Raw genomic sequence first — 22,575 nt, forward strand, 5'->3', positions numbered from 1 at the left:
GACTTAATGGGCCTTGGTCTGATCCAGCATGTTCTTATGACATTCAATGGTCTCACACACACACGGGGTGGGGTGGGGGGTTATAATCAAGAGAGCAATCATACATGTGTCCCCAGATGTTAATGTTGAGCTAAGAATTAAGAAACACAACATTTTTCATCGAGATATTCATTGGCAAGTTGTCTAATCCTTTAAAAAAATCCTGGAATTTATCTTCTCTTAATTATTTAAAACTCAAAGTAGCCTACATATTATATATTTTAATCAGAGCAAAAAAGTACTGTTACCAAAGAATCAGAAAAAAAATCTATAGTTTGCTTTGTGCTTGATGATCAGCAATCACCAGCATAGCATCTACCACAATTATCATCTGCTAATGTCTGCAGGTCAAGTGGCCATTGAAGGTCTAGCTATAGTAACTGGTAGCTGGCAACTTTATTGCATTCCATGTTGTGAGAACATGCTTTAGAGGTTTTATTTATATTTTATTATAGTTCTGGGCACTCTGCAGTTGTGGTCTTCCATTCACCTGAGGAAAGATCTGTGGCAGATGAACTATAAAAGACACAGATGCTTGCTAGGGTTACCAATCACATGACTGATGGTCTGTGATACCTGTTATCCATCTTCATCATTCACCTGAGATCATCAGGGCAGAGATGTAGCAGTTGGAAGGTCATTTAGTGCAATTTGGAGGGGGGAAAGAAGACACTATGACAGATAGTTATGAGAAATCAGCAAACCTGACAGAGGCTTTTATAGGGCCAAGCGATGCAATTAAGTCAGAAAGCAGAGCACGAGGAAGATGAATAGGTCCCTGACCACGTTTCTTCTGAGACGACAGCCCCCGTGTCCATTGGAAAGGAAGGAACGATTTATGTTTGGCAGCTGCATTATTAATACCAGAGTCAAGCAAGCTGTTTTAGATGTTTCAGCACCTTGGAGAGTTCATAATGTTCTCAGGCCAGAAACATACCATCCTACAAAGATGTTCAGGTCAGAGCATAGGTTTAATGGATTTCTTTCCCACCTTTATATGGCAATTTCTGAAGGCCTTTTAATAAGGACATAGAAACTTCGCAGTGGGTGCAGAAGGCAGCAATGAGGATGATTAGGGGTCTGGAGACTAAGCCTTACAAAGAAAGGCTGTGGGAATTGGGAATGTTCATCCTGGAGAAGAGGAGGTTGAGGAGGGAATATGATTGCTCTATAATAATAATAATTTATTAATATGATCACTGACCAGCAGAAAAAACAACAATATGATTGCTCTTTTTACATATCCGGAGGGCAGTCATTTGCAAGAGGGTAGGGGGTGTGTTTCAGTTGGCAGTGACTCATAATAATGGGTTTAAATTACTGAGTGAAGGATCAGTAGGATATTAGGGGGGGACTTTTTAACAATAAGGGCAGTTAAGTGGTGGAATCAGTTGCCCAAGGATGTTGAGGGTTCTCCCTTGGAGGTGTTTAAGCAGAAGTTCAATGAGTATATGTCAGGGATGTTTTAGGCCATTCTACATAGAGTAGGGGGTTGGAATGGATGGTCTTTAGGCCCCTTCTAACTTTTTTAAATTCTATAATTCTATGATTCTGTGTAATGGGAACAATCTGTGGCCTCCAGGCAGAAGTGAGATTCATTTAGTTTTCACTTCCTGACCTCTATTTATTGAGGCAGTTGGCAGCCACTGGGAAGGAATAGATTGTTGCTCTGAGAATATTCCTTGAAAGAGTTACTATGGTGCACTTTGAGAAGATGACTTTTAGATAATGCAGTTATTCAGTATTACTGTATGTGGGACCGATACTGACACAAATCAAACACAGTCTGCCTAATCAAAGCCATGGCATGCCCACTACTAGTGATGGCCATAAGACTAAAACTAGGAGATCACAGAGCCATGAACAGAGCAGTTCTAAGCATCAGAATTTAGTTATAAAGGAAACCTGACAGTTCCAATCAATACAGGTCGCTGCCTCAGGCTTGAGGGAAAGACAGCTGGCAGACTTGTTTGCTGCACTGAGTGAGTTATTATATGTTCCTATGAGCTTTGTGCTACAGTTGGTTGTAGAAAGTGGGGAGGTGGGAGATATAAGATGGAAGATGGATGAGGAGGAGGAGAAGAAGAAGAAGAAGAGTTGGTTTTTATATGCCGACTTTCTCTACCATTTAAGGGAGACTCAAACCAGATTACAATCACCTTCCCCTCCCCTCCCCACAACAGACACCCTGTGAGGTAGGTGAGGCTGAGAGAGCTGTGACTAGCCCAAGGTCACCCAGCTGGCTTCATGTGTAGGAGTGGGGAAACAAATCCAGTTCACCAGATTAGCCTCCGCCGCTCATGTGGAGGAGTGGGGAATCAAAAACGGTTCTCCAGATCAGACTCCACCGCTCCAAACCACTGCTCTTAACCACTACACCATGCTGGCTCTTAACCACTATACCACATGGGAATCTGCTTTACTCCAGGTCAGACCATTGGCCTACCTAGGTCTCCAGGATCTTAGAAAGGTCTATCTCGACAGCTTCTACCGAAGATCCTTCAGTGGGATACATTGGGATAATTTCTGGAACTTTTTGGATGCAAGGGGTCTGCTCTGTCAATGACCCACTGCTTTCTGTTGTCCTGGGCCAAAATTGGAGACTTTCTCTATTAGGCTGGAGTCACTGCTGACAATGCACACATGAAACTGCTTTATACTGAATCAGACCATCCATCAAGACTGGCACTGTCATCAAAATACATCTAGATGAGATTAGAGATGATGATGGATGCATGAATGTATTGTTCTATTGAAGTTTCGACACAGACATAACTTTTGTTCTTCTACTTCCCCTTTTTTTCCCCACCTTCTTTTCTGTACCCTAATTATATATATATATATATATATATATATATATATATATATATATATATATATATAAAAATAATTTTTTAAAAAGGCCGGCACTGTCTACTGCAACTGGCAGCAGCTCTCCAGGTCTTAGGTCAAGGTCTTCCACATTGCCTACAACTTGATCCTTCTAATTGGATGTGCCAGGGATTGAACCTGGGACCTTCTGCATATCAAGCCAGCACTCTGCCATTGAGCCAAGGCCCCTTCCTAATGGGGAGACATCTACTATCTTCAAAATCTCCTATCCTGCATCTGTGTTAAGGTGGGGGACAACGCCTTGGTAGTGAGCCATCCACTAAAGTAAGTGCTAACATCAAAGCAAAATTGAAAGCCTAATTCTCCTTACCCTTCACGGGCAATTGAAGAAACTCCATGCAGAATCACATGCATCCCCCTAAGCCCCTCCATCGCATTCACAGCTATAGGGTTTACTTTAAAGCTGCCCGATAATCTACCTAAATTTCCCTTTCAGAGATCGTTGTCTGAATAACTAAGATTGAAAATTTGTATCTAATCCACAATCTTCACAGCTGGGCCTCTTATACCATCCCCTGGGTAACAAGCCTGTAACAATGCTGAGATATGTCTCCATGCACTGCTAAATGCAACTGGAGATCAACAGGCAGTCATCTTGCAATGAGAGGCAATAATCAGCACATTAGGCAGGTTGGGTAACAAATAGGAATTTGCTCCGGACTTGTCATTTCAATCTTCCTCTTTTTTTTTCTTCCCCCACTGTCAGAAACTTACGGCTTATAAAAAAGAGACTTGACATAACTCCAGCACATCAGGGCATTTGATATTTTGAGACTTGCACAAGCTAACAGTCCCCTTCCTTTAAAAAAAATAATCTGTATACTGCAAATATCTATGGCAGTGATCCCAAGTGTAGCGCAGCACCCATGGACATCATGACACCCATCCACAGGTTTCTTTGACAAGGCATCTCTTCCCAAAAGCAAAGAGCCAATGCTGGCTTTCCTCCACCTCAGTGGAACTGGAGATGCTTCAGAAGAACCCAGGAGGAATCACCTTTGATTAGCAGAGAGCACCCATTCAAAAGCAGCAGCCTCCATTGTAGCAGCATGCTTGTCCTACAACCTCTCAACACTAGGCGATTGGCTCCAGCAACTCACAGCAATCATTTTGTGATTGCCTCTCCTGTCAGCCATTTTGGGATGCTGCCCACTCCTTGTTCTCGAAATGGCAGACATGTCCACAGGCTTCAAAAGACTGGGGTCCCACAATCTATGGAATGGGTTTAGGCGTAGTCACTTCTAAGGAATTGTCGAAGAGGTCCAGTGTGTTGTAGCTATTAGAGTGCCAGAGCCAGTCAAATCCCCTACCCAGACATGACATTCACTGGGTGACCTTAGGCAGATCACTCTCAGCCTAACCTACCTTGCAGGGTTGTTATGAAGAAAAACAGGAGGTGGGAAGAACCCTGAGGTCATTGGAGGAAGGATGGGAAAAACTGTGTAAGATCCATGGCTACTGAATTTCCACTTGTGCAAAGTCTTTTCCATCCTACTGATGTCAGTGGCAGTGGCTCATGACCATAGAATATGCAGACACCCCCCACACACATGTACACAGATGCCAGTGGATTTTTTACAAGCCTTGGTCCTTCACATGCCAATTCGTTAATGAAACATTGATTGTTAATGAAAAATTGATTTAGTTACATCACTATTGTCATGGTGACCATTGGGGCACTAGGAGAGAAATAAAACATGATTTCTGCCAGAAAAGGCCTTGTGGGTAGCAGTCGAGACATTAGGTATCTACATGGTTTTGTTTCTCAGTTGTGCACGCAACAAGGTCTGGGGGAAATTTTCCGTATATTTGTGTGTGTTAATACTATTGCATGACATTCTGTTATTAATAAAGCCAAGATCTAGAAATTCAGTTATGTCTCCTAAAAGTTGAGTCATGATTTTAAAAAAAACCGTGGACATGGAGATCCCATCCATAGCAGGAATGAATGTCTTTGCCATTGCAAAGAAGGGCTATATCCAGTTTTCAGAGAGGAGGGGGAGGTTGGGGGCATTTCAGAGCCACCCCTTTGCTTACCTTTTTCACATGCTGTTCTCCACCTGTTTGCAGCTGCTGTTTTCTCTGACTTTCAATGTCAATACTTTTTTATTAAAAAAGAGGGCTTCTTCCGGAAGTGATCGCAATCAGTCAGGGACCATATAGATAACACAATGTCCCATCTCCATGGTGAGTTTCCATTTGTCTACATGATGAAATTATACAGTCAAATCAGACTGAGGGGGGATATTTTACCCTCTGTTTTGGCTCATCCCTGACAAGGGTTTGTACAGGGTTCTTCAATCCTTCTAGGAGGCATGTACTACTCTTTCTACCATGATCATCATAAATTCACTTCTTGGAACCTGTGTAGTTGAGAACATCAATGTGCTTTCCCACACGTTGACGGTGGGAAGCCTAAGTTCAGCACAGACGTGGAGATGCCACAGGGAATCCATTCCTCTTGTATTTTCAGAAGTTTCCCTTGGTCTGACTCTTTTGGCATATCCACATTATGGGCTTAGGTTCTCCTTTCCTAGAGAACCTTAGAGGTTTTTATTAAAGTGAGGGAGACTGGGCATGTCTAACAGAGAATCTTCAGCACCATTTTGAAGTTACAATTCCCAGCATTATTTGGCGTAATTATGTATATACAGTCTAAGGGTACTTTCACACATGCTGAGTTATGAATGCACTTTCAATCCACTTTCACTGCACTTTGCAACTGGATTTTGCTAAGCAGGGTCAGCCCTGATTAGCAATTGGACGGGAGGCCACCAACCAGGGTCACTACGCAGAGGCAGGCAATGGCAACCCACCTCTGTAAGTCTCTTGCCTTGACAACCCCATGGGGTTGCCATCAGTCAGCTGCTTGACGGCACTTTGTAGACATGCACAAGTGAAAGCTCACTGAATGTGTAGCATACATGCAGCCATCCCGCCACAAGGAGAACTGGACAGGTTTGAGATGTTACCCTGTAGACAGCTTTTCCCAGATTCATTCTACACAATTATTACCTTAAAAACATTTGGGAATAAATTCTTTCTGGTGTTAATCGTCATTATTTGCAGGGATAATTCATAATGCCCCAGTAGAAAACATGTGTGTGTGTGCACGCATGTGTGTGAGGTGGATTTGTTTCCAAACAAGCTCTTGGTGTGAAGTCCAGCCAGATGCTCTGCAGCTGCTAAGGAGGGGCTGCTGTCCTGATGGAAAATAACGTAAAAGCTCATGGAGCTGCTTGTGCACTGGAAGATACTACTGTCACCTGGCACATGATACTCCAACAATGAAAAGCATGCTGTATAGAGGCTGCTGTGAAGATTTTGGATGTAAGAGAGGGAGCAAAGACCAACAGTAAAATAAGAGACAAGGGCCCAGGTCCATTACCACCCAAGTTATGTGAACAATCCATTTCTTTTTTAATCTAATTTTTCCTCCTTCTAATTTACATAGCACGTACAATATTGGGAGAGTGTTCTAGTGAAGAAAATGAAGTGCAGAAATGGTGGTTTTGGACTCACCTGGGGCTGCTCTGTGGCCACAGGGTGAGGGGCCAGGCCAGGGAAAAGGCTGCCCTGTTTTGGGCTGCAGCTGCAGGTGGGTGCCTCACCACAGTGGCAAAGAGCCTTCTGGACAGGGATCTGGCAGCCTTCCTGGCAAATCAGCCAATCACTGGCTGCCGGGGTCAGTCTTGGGGCAGGGGTTTGGAGCAGAACACAGAAGCACAGTCTTCCCTCTGGTCCACTCCCCCACATCTTCAGGCCACGCTGCCCAGGCCTGGCAACTCGGTCAGCTTCAGACACCCTCTCTCTATTGCACGACATTTAGAATCATAGAATCATAGAGTTGGAAGGGACTACCAGGGTCATCCAATCCAACCCCCTGCACAATGCAGGAAATTCACAACTACCTCTCCCCCCCCACACCCCCAGTGACCCCTACTCCATTCCCAGAAGAAGGGGAAAACCCCTCCAGGATCCCTGGCCAATCTGGCCTGGAGGAAAATTGCTTCCTGACCCCAAAGTGGTGATCGGCATTTCCCTGGACATGTATGAAAGGGCTGTGACAGCCAAACCCTGACGCAACCCTTCCTGCCCTCCCTCTCATGATCTGCCTAAGTTCACAATGTGAAGCAGTTATTTATATTGTTGTCTTATTTCTTGTCACAGTTTAGGGCATTTTCACACATGTGGCTGGACCCATTTGGGGGGAAGCAGGACTTGTATTCCCACCTCTGCCAGGTGAGGACCTCCTTAAGGATCTTGGGGATCGAGCCCTGCAACTGCATGCCCAGCTCGGGGGCTGTCATTTGGCGCCATTCCCAAGGGGCAAGGGAACCAAGCAGAGGCTTGCACCCATGTGGGTCTACAGGCTTGCTCTTCCAGATTTACCCCCAGCATGCGTCTGGGGAAGGGTTCCATCGTTCAACAGGCAGGTTGCCCAATGCCTGTATCCATGCCCTATGCCGCTCCAATGGGCAATTTTACTCTGTTTTATTGTGTCCCCTATTCCCCTCCTGGCCAACTCCCCCTGCCCTTAGGACAGCAATAGATTGTTCCTTGGGACTAAAGAATTAGTTTCAGCTGCATGGATTGGTGAGGAAAAAGACACATTGGTGGAGTGTGTAGGGGTGTGTGTGTGTGTGTGTGTGTGTCCTGCTTTGTTAAGGCATAATTCACACAACTTGAATTGCTGGCAGCTTCTCTTTCAAATAAACTGGCAATTTCCAATGAGTTTTATAAACAGCCTTGAAGACAATTGGGCAAAATTTAACTGCTAACAGGTTTATCCACACTCAGCTAATGAAGCGTGTGCAGATTTATTTCCTGCATGCCAGAGCCTCTCCATGCTTGTTGCTTTCAGTATCAATAAGTAATAAGTCGAGCACATTAGAAATGAATGGGTGGTAATTAAACACTGGCAATAAAAAGGGCTTTTGCAAAGTAAATCAAGCTGAAATGCACTGGCAATGAAATTATAGAGGTCATCCAGCCCATGCACAAAGTAATTGCCCTGATAGTAACAGGCTGGGGTGTGAGCATTCATCTTCTGCGTTTGAATACTGTCATGGTAAGAGCAATGATGTTTCAACATACATTGGCTGGGAGGGTTTCAGGACCAGTGAGTTAGAGGACCAGTGTTGGTACCTGCTTGTTTCTGAACTGTTCGTGTGGTGCAAAAGACCACTGAAACATTCAAAAGTCAGAAGAAGAAGAGTTGTTTTTTATGCATGCATTCATCTTCTGATATCTTCTTTGTTGTCTACAGATCAATCATGCCTGCCATCCAGGATAACTCAATCATTTGCACCCAGATATATAACAGCTAGGATTCTGACCCTTTCATCAATGGGGCCTCGGATCCTAACATTCCACCAAACACAGCGCAACCACAAATTCACCAGTGAGCCACCAGATTCTGAAGTTTTGGCCCAATACCATCAAGGATCCTGATTCTGCATAATTTCTATCAATTTTTTCCGTATCAGAATCCAAATCCAGGTGCATAAAAAGGTATCATAAGCCTTCCAATTTTTGTTCATGGTTCTCCTCCCAAGCCTTGTGCCGTCACAACTAATACAAACTCACTGGACTTGCTCATCAAGATAAGGCAAACTATGATTCCTCCCCTCTCCTATTCCACTTCCCTTCCTGAAACTGACCTTCTATGTTGTTCTATCTGCTCCCATCTCTTAGCTTTGTCCTTCCCCACTCTTGGCCAATCAGCTCGACAGCCAGCTAGTCTTCTCCCAGAGCATCCTCATCTGACTAGGGACGCCTTCCCTTCCTATCTGGACAACCCTTCTCCACTCACCCCTTCATATGTTCTTGTCCCATTTTTGACAACCCTTCGCCCATCTCTTCGGGCTGCTTTCTCTGGACTAGCCATATTGCAGGAATACAGTTTCAGTCAACATTAGTTTAAAGTAATACATCTTAGATCTTGGTTAGGCAATAAAATTACTTTCTAGTTAAAGTTTCAGTTTGCCTCTTCTTCTATCCTTCCCTGAGAGTCTTATTAAGCCAAACTAGAAACTGTATACACTAGACTCAAAAGATCCCAGTCCCAGAATCTATGTTTAATTCTACATGGGTAAAAGATGCTCTTCGCATGCCCAAGGACTGGTTTGGGTAACATTTTTTCCCTTTTTGGTCCAAATGATTCTGCGGATTTGTACATTTTCCCCAATCAACATTCCCCAAATCCTGACACCACTGTTATCATCCATAAGATGAGACCACCATTAGCCACCTGTCTAGTTGGCCCTGCAAATGGAAAAAGACAGCATTTCTGAAAAGATCACCTTTGCGGATACGGGTTTAACCTTTTGCCTAGCAACTAAAATTGCTCTTCCAATACCACACGACTGCATTTACCACCTGTATTTTATTGAGAAACCCGAATATCATCATCGCTTCTAGAAAAGTCCTACATTCCATTGATAAAAAAACGTGCCTTCACATGGAATACCCAATTGTGACCTGGCAGTGGCCCTCTATCGAACTATGTTACCTGGCCACCCCAAAGTTATATGTTGCCACCGTTCCAGACATGCAGCAAGCCCTAGACGCTAAGGGAAAGACTCATGCATCCTCCCGCAAGACAGGCAGCACGGATCCACGGGCAGGACAGCCCCTCCAAGTGAACCAAAGGGAATCCATTTTCCTGCAAACCAGTTCGAGTGTCCATCAGATGCCATTTCACAAGGAACAACTAGACACGTAGCCAGCCCCCCTCCATCTGAATAACTAACAATCCATCAGAAGCCCCGAGGTATCAGCACCAAAGAGATCGCACCTCAGGCAACTAGGAAGTGACTCACCCCAGACGCAGCTGTTCATGCTTTTCGTGTCAAACTCAATAAACCCATTAGCGATTGTCTCCTGGGTCTCCCGGAATTGAGCAAGGTCCATAGGTTCTAGTTAGCCCGTCTGTTGGTGTGGGTTTTGCTCAGCCCAGCCAATATACTCTCCCGACTTGCCTGTCAAGCCCCGGGAACCCCTGTCCCCCTCCTTTCTATTAGCCGCACAGAACCCAGGATATCTCCGCTACTAGACCAGGTGTAGTATTACCCCTCTTCCTGGGAAAACTGCCATATTGGCTAACGTCTCTGTATTCCTACCTTTATTTCCTAGACTCTGGTTGTGTGTTGTGTACGTGTTATTGGACTGCTTGTGCACATATTTTAAAGTAAACTTCTTAAAAGAAACCCTTGCTTCCACCTCTTGTTTGAATCTTGGAAAGGACTCCCGTAAACAAAGGTTAGATCCTGAGGTTATTCCCCTTGCTGGTTATTGATTTGCTAATTTCCCCAAATAAATATTTCATAACAGAGCATTTTGGCTAACAAAACTCAACTCAAATGAGTCCTTCATATTCTCATCTCGGGAGTCCTGATAGAAGGTGAGCTTCAGCGTGGGAACTACACAAGGGCTCTGGAACTTCTGATATTACTGTTAAACCTACACTGACAAGGGAGAAGCACCCATCATGCCACAAAGTTAAGGTCTGAACCAAGCCTCAATGACCTTGAGGGAGAAATTCAGTCTGGAAGTGTGTATGTGAACACACACCCACAAAAGACAAGCGCAATTTATTTCTTCCATTGGCTGAATGAAATACCTGTTTTAACAATGTCGATCAATACCGCATTACAACCTATAATTTGAACATACCCACAAGACAATAAAAATGAAGAAAACCAATCAATACCCAACAGGTGGATTTAACAACCACTTCATCAAGGATCTGCTTGAAACTGATTGACTGCTTGCCTTAGACAGTGCTGCAAGTGATTGATGGGTTACAGGCAGAGACCTCCAAAGCTCTTTTTAAGTGATCCAGTTGATCTCGACAGTACGAGAAAGCATGTATTGAGCACACTCCTATTTCCAAATAGTTTCATTTGCATCAACAAGAAATGCAGAGTGCCTAATGGATCAACGGTACAACTAAATATTTGAAAACACCCACAGTACCCATATATACCTCCGCTCTTATCAGGAAAGCTACAAATCATTGCTCTGTATTAGTCTTCGCTCTAAACAGGTACTATTCGAGGAAGGAGAACAGATTATGCCAAGGTGTTCCAAGGCCACGTTGATAAGCTGGAGCTTTAGCTCAGGACTCATGGCTGATTGCACACTATCTTTTAATTTCATCATTTAAAAAAAAAATCACCCAAGTGGTCTGCTCATGTGAGAAAGGGGGTGTGTCAACTGCACATATGTGTGGTACAGTTGCAGCGGTTTTTCAGGATCAGGGAAACTGAAGCAGGAACTGAAACAACCCTGATCACAGAGGCTGCTAAAATTGTACCACGAGAGTCAACTGTTCCTAGGAGTGGAACAAACGAAAGACAAAGAACGTAACATGGAAACAATCAAAACGTAGCGTGGAAAGAAGCCTCCATCTTGCTAGAACTCTTAGCGTAGCATACTAAGGACTAAAAGAAGCAGAGGCTAACTTTATAAAATATTAGTGGTTATCATGGTTAGTCCTATGGGTGCGCTACAGTCCATTTCTGCAATAATAAAGCAGCATCTTGCAGACATGCATGCATATAATGTTCACACCACAATGGCAGTTGTGGACTGTTAAGAGTCAACCCTCTGCAAAGAAGACAATTCTCCTAGCCAGCCACTTTGTGAGACTGAATCAGTACAGCGTTTCCTCTGTGCTTGAATAAGGAACCTCTCTTAGCAATTGAGCACAGTGGACCGTCAGCAACATTAACGAGACACTGTCTGCACCTTCACTGTGTGGACTTATACTGTGATCGACATCAACAAATTGCTGCTCTGTCACCTGGTTTTGAGCAAGGCTTTTCAAACATAACACAAAATTCAGCAACGTACCTTTTGCAGATCCTGGCAGGAGGGGTTGGGAGCAGTCATTGGGACTTACCTTTGCCACTTGTTTCCAAAGACATCTTCCTACAAACCATTTCTGAATCACAAGGAAGAGTGCAAGCATACAGACGACGGTGTTTGGAATCTGGTTTCCTTGTATGAGTGAGGGCTACTTTGGACATTATTTTTCTCGTGATACAGGCCTTGCCTCAGACCTGTGGCTTTGAAGCAAGCCCTGTATTAGAAGAGCCAATGCAGCTGCCCATTCCACAGCACAGATGCTTCAGGTGGGTTGTACATTTCCCCTGCGAATTGCCCTTCCTATGTGATGAATGCATGTACAATATGGATGCTAGGATGCATGTCTGAAACACTGGATGCTGTTCAACTCTCACATCAATTTGTTAGCGCTTGGATATCTTTCTACACCTAAGCAAGAAGGAACATCTACTTATAGACTCAGAAAAATGGCTTGTTAACACTCTGAATTTGTCAGTGTCATTATAATATGGGATTCACAGTAATTTGGAACCACAAGGCCCAATTCATCAGGAGCGAGGGAGAATACAGTGCCATGAACTCCTTTCGAGTTCTCTGCAGGACTCATTTAAATACATCCTCTCAGGTCACAGGGCAGAGTTTCTTGTACTGTAACTTCATAGTATGATTTGCCAAGTGTGATATTACAAAGCAGTGTTCACATGGAAAGGCATTAGGGGGACTGAGAAGTGCCCAGCAAAGAGACATAAGAGAGCCTGCTAAAGAAGAAGCAGGAGAAGGAGGACAGAGACAGCAAAGGCATCAGCGATTAGGCAGATCTCCTGGTATGTTTAGTAGCTTTGACAGAGCTGTGAACTTGTGGGGGGAACGGCAGATTCACTTACATGCTCTCTGATGCGCTTCTGTCCCCATTGCACTTAGGCTGGTTTTCAGAATTCACTTAACAGCCTGTGCAGCAAATCACATTCTGCTGTGCATTCCTGACTGTGGTATTCTGACAGCACATGTGACAGGTTGCCCTCATAATGCCTCCTTTATGATAAAATTTGCTCCCCATCCCTGAAGCCACTTTTCCTCCTTAACCAACAAATATATCTTAGAACCTCAGATGGGTTGAGGAGAGGGCATGCAGAATAAAAGCAGCTGGAAAGACGGTTAGTTACCTTTCTTTCACTTGCTACTTCATGCCTGTAAACGGAACTGTTGAAGCGTGATTCTAGATTTCCAGGAATACTGTATAATTGTTCCCTAATTAGGCTTCTATTTTGGCTTTATGTCATGACACTTCTCACATTAAACTCTGATGTGATAAAGTCAATGCAAGGTGACTTTTGGCTATTATTTTTGGTCAAAGAATGTATCTTCTTATTTCTAGACTGATGCAGGAGGAAGGTATCACCTCATGGTGAAAACTGCCTTGTCTGAAATAAACATGAGCATTGGGGTCAGACATGAGCATTGAGGTCGGACGTCTGGATGAAGCCCTTGCCACAGCTGCTGCACTTGTAGGGCTTCTCCTTAATGGAGATTCCTATGGTGGGGTCCATAGGGCTAAGGTTAGCTTAAAATATACCTCCAAGCTGTTTTGAGCATCCAATCTCATCACAGAAAGGCAGTTAGAGGAACTTCATGTCATAAAAAAAGAAACAGGAAGTCACAGTGTGATGAGTGCGCTAAGTCAAAATGAATGTGAGAGTTGGCCAAATTCTACCAACAAGTTACACCATAGCACAAAAACATCCATCATGAATAAATCACTGTTAACATCATACATGTTTCCATGAATTTTGTCTGAGAGCTTTTCATCTTTTGTATCCGTTCAGGAAACATTGAGTAGGAACTGTACTCTGCAGCTGGAAAACTTTAAAAGGTGACTATACTTGGTGTAGCACACACAATTATTGTCTAGCACACACAATTCCTCCTGGGTGCTATAAAAAGAACATCAATAACCCCCTTTCATGTCATTTGTCTTTAAATATGAAAACAGAATGCACTCAAGCGATTTCATATCAGATCAAAGAGAAAATAATTATCTTCCTCTTTCCTCAAGTAATCTAGCTTTTAAAGTTAGTTTCCCAGGATTACCTAGCTCGGCCATTAACAGGCATGCACCCATTAAGCTAACATGACATCTAAAATTCAAGTTAAGAAAAGGTGGTACTCACGGTCATTGCATTGACTCCCAGAGTATGATGTCATATTACAGTCGCAAGTGAAGCCTTCCCACAGCTGGATGCAGATGCCTTGGTTGGCACAGGAATCTTCTTGGCAGGTGGTGCTTGGTCCTGAGATGGAATAGCAAGTAAAGAAGTAAAGCAAAAACAAAGAATAGCCATTGGGGGAAAAAATCAACAATATACTGTGACTTGCCATTATCATGCACCAAGGAAGAAAAGGAAACCAAACACTTTTCCATTTCATGGACATGCAACAGAAATTCAGGACACAGAGAAAACATGGAGAATTGCACACTGAGCAACAAACAGAAAACTGCGGCACACAGCAGAAAGAAGGCGTGAAAGGTATCATATTCCCTCTTAGGCAGGCTCCAAAGAAGTACTTATAATACTTAAAGTTTGCCCCTGGCCATCAAAGACCTCCTAGTTCTCTGACTCCAAGTTCACAAGAAACAGTTCTTTCTGTGATTGATGATGGGATGGGATAGAAAGGGAAATTCACTGGATCCTTCGGACAGTTCTTCAAGGGACTTTGGCAGAGGTGAGAAAGACTGGCAACCAATTTATATAACAAATCTGCACTTCTTCCCAAGAATGTATACCTGGCCTTTGGAAGAAAAGGGTCAGCTAGGTCAGGTATAACATCAGATTCTTTCTTCTTCTCACTTCTCTCTACCTCTTGTTCCCTGGCATCACTGCAAGAATCTTCATCACCCTAAATATCTACACTGGCAATTTTGTCATGCAAAACCTTTTCAGATCTCTGAGGATTCCAGAAACTGAATTGTTAGCAATAGCAAAGGGCATATGAATTCTTTTGGTGAATCAAACCATTCATTGCTGAAATTCTCAGTTGTAAATAGCAAGTAGTAACCATTGATTTGATGCGTGCTTGCCATAGCAAGTCATTTTAATTCTCCGTTGCTGTTTAAAATTCTGTTTCTTCCTTTGCTTTAAATACAGAAGCACAAACACTGGCGATCCCAGGATGAGAAGGAGCATTTCAAACTTATCTACATCACTGAATCATGTGGATGTAACAGAAGGTCTGCATTCCAGAATAGTTAATGTCTTTAAGAGTAAGAAAGTACTGATGCTTGAAAACAAATAGAACAAAGGAAGCTTTGCTAGACCGTTTCATGTTTCCTTTTTAGCTTAGATTAATGAGGATTTTTTTTCTTTCCATTCCTGTGAAAGGAGGGGATCCACCATCTATAAAATAGTTTGATCTATTTTGCTGCTTTAGTAGGCCAAGCAGAACTGATATAGTTACATGCAGGAAATACAGATTCTACCTCCCACCACCAATAAAGTGAAGGATGAGTTTGAATCAACTGATAATGCAAAAATTAAAAATAAAAATCAGCACGTATTTTTCCCTTCTTAATTATGCTCTCAAAACCATCAAAGCAACAGATAGATGGATATATCTGGTGCCTAGTATTTCTGCACTGTTTGTCCTATCACTGACCAGGAAATCAAGGGGGAGTAACATTTACAATTTAAAACCAAATGATTATCACCAAAACCCCTGATGTAAGTATAAACACTCCAACTGAACTGACTGGCAGTGAAAGGGGGGAATTCCCCCCATGATGGTTTCCACCATGCCTCAAAGCCACTGAACCAAGCCTTCAGTCAGGGTTGGCAGCCAGTGGTTGGTGGAAGTTTGGGGGAGGGACATGGCAGTGGGGCCATCAAGTGACAGCATGACATCGCTTCCAGGGGAAACCCAGAAGTGACATCACACCTCTCTAGGTTTCCAGGGGGAAACTGGCAACCCTGGCCAAACACACTTCTCCTAAGAACCTGAGCTGCTGTGTCACCAGCCTCAGTAAACTCCAGGCTACCAACTGCCCAGTTTACATGCACAGAGCCTACGAGTCAGTTGATGCAGGGTGCTTTGGGCTTGCAGGAGCAGCAGCTCTAGTATTTTTCTCTTTTGCTCTTTCACACAAATAATACACCATTCTACGTCCAGTTTAAATGGATCTCCAAAAGACACTTTGCCTGGATTCTACGGCAGCGGCCATTTGACACATTGGCTGCTGCATTGGGAAGTGAACTGCAGCATTCAGCCCCTGGGTAGCTGCACCACTACCTTTGAAGTCGTTCACTAACTGAACCTTGAGAGCATTCTACTAAATCAGCCTTCCCTCAGCTAGCACAGCCTGCCTCTAGCGTGATGCAAGGAATTTACAATTATGTGTGATTTGAAAGAGAATTAACCACACACAAAGAGTAAGAGGGCATAATTACAGATGTACAGAGAGTCTCATTGCAGGACTTCTGGAAATCCTGTAGTACCGCCACATGGTACTCATTTAAGGGATTGGATCGCAACAATAACTGACTGGATTAGAAGGGGAGTGAGCACTACTTAAAGAACCGCAAGGCTGCCTTATAAATAAGATTTTTTAAAGGATAATACTCTGGATTTTCTCCCATGGATTGAAGTGCATTGAGCCTGGCAGTGAAAACACTGCTCTGTTTAGCTTCCACTGTTTCACTGTGATTTAGTTTAGGGTCATTGCAGACATTATTTGCAAGAAAACATAGGTTTGCCGTTGGCCCAAACCACACAGCACAACGGGATCTATGTGGGTGCAAGATCCTGAATGTCCTTTGATTGTCTAGAAGTCAAACTATATGTCACATTGTACACATGAACACATGAAGCTGCCTTATATTGAATCAGACCCTTAGTCCATCTCAGGCAGATCACCTACTTGCCTAGTCCCTTTAATGGGAAATACCAGGGATTGAACCTGGGACCTTCTGCATGCCAAGCAGATGCTCTACCATTGAGCCATGGCCCCTCCCCATTGTAGTTCTTGGAAAGTCTGGGGAAACTGGGTCTGGAGTTTGGGGATTAGCCCTACCTCATTTATTTGGTTTTAAGTAACCTGATTTATTTTTGAGAATTTTCCAATAAAAGGTAAACTCAAATCCCTTTTTTTTAAAAGCAAGAAGGGTGACATAGATCAGGCCTATAGTGCTGTGGAAAGGGAGTCAATTTTACCTTCCCCTCACCTTGTTGTCCCAATTAAAATGGCTCCCTCAGGCTTTAAGCCCTGGTAAGAGAAACAGCAATGGAAAGATGGGACTTAAAGCAGCTGGAAGGGGGCATATTTGATCAGAGAAATGGTGTATGTAACCTGCTCCCCCAGGCCAACACCAATCCATAATGAGGGGTCGGGTTTCTTTTAGCACTTGATTTATGCATGTGCTTCCAAAAATACAGGCATGTCTCATTCACACAGAACATTTTAAAGTGTGCACTACTGTATACCTCAACATGATATAGTGGCTAGATTGGCAGACAAGGACTGAGTAGTCAGGAGTTCCAAATGTCCACTCAGGCAAGCAGCTCATTGGGTGACCCTGGTCAGTCACCTCCCATCAGCCTAGCCTGCTTGACAGGGGTGTCATCAGGCTAAAATGAGCGAACAGAGGAACATGAGTTCCTTAGAACAAAGGTGAGATAAAAATGGAGTATTAATAGTCAAAATAATGGGCAAAGCAGTGGAGAATGAAGATTTAAAGCATCCGAGGGATGCCCTGGAAAGCCTCTATGGGAGCTCTGAAAGGGCTCCCAACTTCCTTCAGGAAAGAAAAACATGCTTTTTTCTTAGAGCCTGTCTTTGTGGGAAGAGCCCAGGTTTGTGTATATTATGTTTGCTTCAACCCCTTGGCACTCACCAAGGGATTTTGATGTGGTAACTAGATGTTTCTTGCTGAGAGTTCATCTGCCGTTGATGTCTCTGTTCTCGATTGTCATAACCCCCCCCCCCCGTCTGTGAAAGTGAAATCTTGGCCACACTGCTGGGATGTCACAGGGAATTAGGATTACGGGTGAGGAAACAAGAAAAGCCCAGTAGTGTTTTAGATATGAAACAAGCCTTGGTTTCACCCACTTAAGTGATGAGCCCTTAAGTGATAACAGCAGAGGGCAGAAGCAATAGAGACCAATACATAATTTATGTGCACTGGGAAGGAGAGCTGGCTTTAAATAACATCTTTCCCAAAGGTTTCCACAAGGTGTCAGAAGCTCTGTTTTTATTAATGTTCTTTCTGGTGCCAGAAAGAAGATTCAGCCCTCTTAATAAAGCTTTAAAGTCTAGTTCAGCCACTATGCAAAGAACTTTATCCCTGCAATAGATTTCACATGAGTCTGTTTAAACGTTTGTTTTTTTATTCTGTACAAAGAGTGTTTGGTTGCTGTAGCTTAAGCTGGCCCAACTAATCTCTCTCTCTCTGTTTTCAAAAGAATTTCCTTTCAAATTTTAAGGCGTTGTACTAGCCAACAGAATTTTTTATAGCTTGCAAAAATAAAACACACGATTCTAACTTTGTCAGCCTTTATTTATGCACCATGATACTGTCTATCTGGAAGGGAAGGGGGTATAGTCTGACCTCATCAGATCTCGGAAGTTAAGCAAGGTCAGTACTTGGAAGGGAGAACTTCAAGGAAAACTCTGCAGAGGAAGGCAATGGTAAACCACCTCTACTTCTCACTTGCCTTGAAAGCCCCTTGCTGGGTTCAGCAGAAGTTGGCTGCGACTTAATGGCACTATACATACACATACTATCTAGCCTCCTAATACTATCAATCTGCCTAATACATTTTTTAAGAGCCCCATGGAGCAGAGTGGTAAGCTGCAGTACTGCAGTCCAAGATCTGCTCACTACCTGAGTTCGATCCCGACGGAAGTCGGTTTCAGGTAGCCGGCTCAAGGTTTACTCAGCGTTACATCCTTCTGAGGTTGTTAAAATGAATACCCAGCTTGCTGGGGGTAAAGTGTAGACAACTGGGGAAGGCAATGGCAAACCACCCCGTACACACAGTCTGTCTAGTAAACGTCGGGATGTGACATCACCCCATGGGTCAGTAATGACCCAGTGCTTGCACAGGGGACTACCTTTACCTTTAATACATTTTTATCCTAACCTTCTGCTAAGGCACTCCCTGCAGCATGCAAAGTTCACAGAGCATAAAAATATGGCAAGTGATAAGTTCGGGTTTGTTTTTTTATTTGAAAGATTGGAAATAAATAACAGTGACAAGACTAGTTTCAGAGGGTTGCCGTGTTGGTCTTCAGTAGATGGTTTGCAAGTGGATTTTGCTGTTTCACCCAATCAAAATTCATTTGCAAAGTGCACTGAAAGTGGATTGAAAGTGCATTATTCAGTATGTGTGAATGCGCCCCAGAGACCAACAGGATTTTCAAGGTATGAGTTTTTGAGAGTCAAAGCTTCCTTCATCAGAAATGAAGGTCAGGTATCTGAAAAAGGAACTTTGACTCTCAAAAATTCATACCTTGAAAATATTGTTGGTTTCTGTGGTTATCCTGGACTTGAATCTAGAAGTGACAAGAATGTGTTAACATTCTGAGAGAGAACTTAGCTGCTATGTAACGTGGCATGAGGGAGGAGAGGAACCACATGTGCTTCCCACCAAGGGAAGTGGATGCCTTCATGTCATATTTGTGAACTTCCCACAGGCACCTGGATGGTTATAGCCAGAAACTACATGCTAAATAGTGCCAAGTCAAATATGCAGGGGAACAATTTGAACAAACATTCTCATCCACATCAACATTATGTGGCCCCCCCAACCAGCCATTTCTGGCGGTTTGCTGTGCCAAAGGGTGATAGGAAATATTGCCTTCCTTCTGAAAGGGGGCAAGCGAGCCCTCAGCGATATTGTCACTTAACCAAATCTGATTTGCTACAAAGCATCATGAGGGCCATCATGTTCATTATGTGACTGGCTATGATTACCTAGCCGATTCAAACTGCCCAGGAAGTGTTGCTGTCATTCAAAATAAGTGCAGCTTCACAGTGTCAACATACGGTATATGTGAGCCTGGATTGACTGGAACCGCTCTAAGAGGAAGAAACCTAATTGGGGCGGCGGGGTGGGGGGCACCAAAGCAGTAGTTAAGGAAAACAATGACCACAAAAAACTTTGAAAACATATGCATATTTGAATGAAACACCACTGCCCTCACCCTGCAGGTACTTCTTTTGTCCCTGAAAATCAAAATAGACCAATAGTCCCTGTAACACTAATACTAGGCACATTAGACCTTTTTGGTATTATCTAAGCGTTCATATTTTTATATCGAACTTCGTGTTCTCTGTGTTGCTCCATAACTTCTGAAGTTGCTTGATAACATCTGACAACTCACAACAGGAGGGGGCTGCTTCTATGCCTCACTGTTGGAAGGAGATGTGAAGGTTCTACTTCAGACATCAGAAGGAAGAATGGAGAACAAGAAGCCCAATTCACTTGCACCTGTCGTCTCTTCTCTACATGTCATGTAAGGTCAAAAGCCATCGCTCATGAAATTTTAGATTTGGCTTCCCAAGCTCAAGTCCAGTACCATCCATTGGATAACACTCTTTTCACAATTCACATTCTGGATGGCAACACTGCCCCAAGGATTATAAGGAGTGCCCCTTCTAATATGCCAATTTCTCTTGAGCATTCAAATCAAGCTGTGTTTGAGGGTTTTTAAAAATAAGATAAGCTGATAATTTTCACAATGAACGAACCCAATCCTGTGCAGAACTAGATGAGCCTAAACTAGAGTTGCCAGCTCCAAGTTGGGAAATACCTTAATATTTCTGGGGCGGATTCTGAGGAGGGCAGAGTTTGAGGAGGGGAGGGACTTCAATGCCATAGAGTCCAATTGCCAAAGTGGCCATTTTCTCCAGGTGAATTGATCTCTGTCGGCTGGAGATCAGTTGTAATAGCAGCTAGTACCTGGAAGTTGGCAACCCTAGCCTAAACCCTGAACCCTAGCCTAAACCCTAAACACTGAAATCAAAGGCCGAGATGTGCCTAACTTTGTGCAAGATCAAGCTGCACAGCTGCAACGCTATGCACACTTGCATAGGAATCAGTCCCTTGGGATTTACTGACAAGTGAACATGGACAGAACTGGGCTATCAGCAGATGATGCATATTTATAAGTACACTTTGACAAGAAAACCAGGTTTTCTTCCAGTGCAAGGACCCCCAACCTTGCTGAGGTTGTGGGCACTTTTGGGATTTTGAGAAAAGGCAGTGGTACCACCACAAAATGGCTGCCACAGGGACTGCGCCAGCCACAAAATAGAGGCAGCTGTTTCTGAATGGGTGTTCCTGCAGACACAAAGGCTCTTCTCAAGTATCTTCCTGGGCTCTTCTCAAGTATCTCCTGCACCAAGGAAACAGAGGAAAGCCAGGACTGGCTCTCTGCTTTGGGGAAAAGATGCTTTGGGGAAGAGATGCTTTGGGGAGGAAGGCATTGAGGGCTGAAAAATACAGCAGCAGGTGTCACGGCACACATGGCCAGCTCATAGGGGATCAGAGCATTAGTGGATGGATAACAGTAAAGACAAAACAATCCTTTAAAATTGTCAGTGTGCAGATCAAGTTCAGAGTTGTGGGTTCCATGTATTATACCATGTGATACATAGCTGCCTTTTGTGGTTCTTTTCCCCTCAAGATCTCATAACTGAATGAGTAAAAGAAGGGGGTAGAACCCCACCCAGCACAAACTGAACCGCATAAAAGGGAATATGTCTCGACTGTATTGTAGAGAAAGCAAAGAAATGAAGACTAAGTGAGATTAAGGAGACGTGTACAACATTCACCAGAAGAGGAAACAGGGGGGGGGGGAGAGAGAAAGGCAAACGACTGAAAGTGCAGAGTGTTAGAAGGTATAGTGGCAAGTCCTCTTCCACCAGACCTCCCCACCGTCCATGTCATTAGCAGCAAAGAAAAAAAACAGCCCCTCAGAGACTGAGGAATTATAATGAATTCATTTGGGACTAGGATATCCAAACCTATACAGCAAAGATTGGTTTCCTGAAATGAAAGGCCCCACTATGACACTCAACATCCTCAGTGCCTCCCTACTCCATAGAAAGGTGATGAAAGCCTCAAAAGTCATTTTGAAGAAGCACTCTTATCTCAAGCATTAACTCTTCAATTCACTGAAGGACAGAGACCTGAACTTGACAATATGTAGTTTGCTAGATTTCTTGGTATACAAAGCCTATCAGGCTGACAAAAGCAAGTGGAGACTTGGAGAGATGCTCCCCGTGTGACTTTTCCCACCAGTGGGTGAAGACTTTGTCTGCTTTGTCTGGCATACCCTTACTAACCCTCCTGGTTGTTTGTTTTTAATGGCTGTTTTTTATCCACATGTACATTGATTTTGAATCACATTTAATTGTTTGCTGTCTTGAGGTCCCGCTTGGGCAGAAAGACAGCATGCAAATGTTTTCCATAAATAAATATTTTGCACACAGAAAAGATGTCCATCTAGGAAGTCATGTGTCGATCTTTACATAGGACCACCACAAACATTTATGTCACTGTATGCACATATGGATTACTCATCCTGGGACGCTATGTTGGTCCCTCACCATGTGCATGGACATCAAAACCCTATGCCTTGACCCTGATGGGCATCTTACATTAGGAATAATAATTATTTCTGTCGTAGGGAAATGAAGGCAATTCTTTGCTCTAGCACCATCTTGAACCTTCTCTGTATTCCCTTCAGATATGCAGACATAGATGGAAGATCAAAGTACCCCCCAGCCCTATCCC

At 43.5% G+C, this 22,575-nt stretch overlaps 1 protein-coding gene across 3 annotated transcripts in view; it reads right to left on the minus strand.

Annotated features, from left to right (window-relative positions):
• NRXN3 (neurexin 3) overlaps window positions 1-22,575 on the minus strand; it is a 1,387,810-nt gene that overhangs the window by 802,904 nt on the left and 562,331 nt on the right. For all 3 annotated transcript variants that reach the window (XM_056852141.1, XM_056852140.1, XM_056852139.1), the window contains one exon: window positions 13,953-14,072. In XM_056852141.1, the coding sequence (XP_056708119.1) occupies window positions 13,953-14,072 (120 nt within the window). The remainder of the gene's footprint in view (window positions 1-13,952; window positions 14,073-22,575) is intronic.

The sequence above is a fragment of the Euleptes europaea genome, chromosome 6, assembly GCF_029931775.1.
Source record: "Euleptes europaea isolate rEulEur1 chromosome 6, rEulEur1.hap1, whole genome shotgun sequence".
NCBI classification, from domain to species: Eukaryota; Metazoa; Chordata; class Lepidosauria; order Squamata; family Sphaerodactylidae; genus Euleptes; species Euleptes europaea.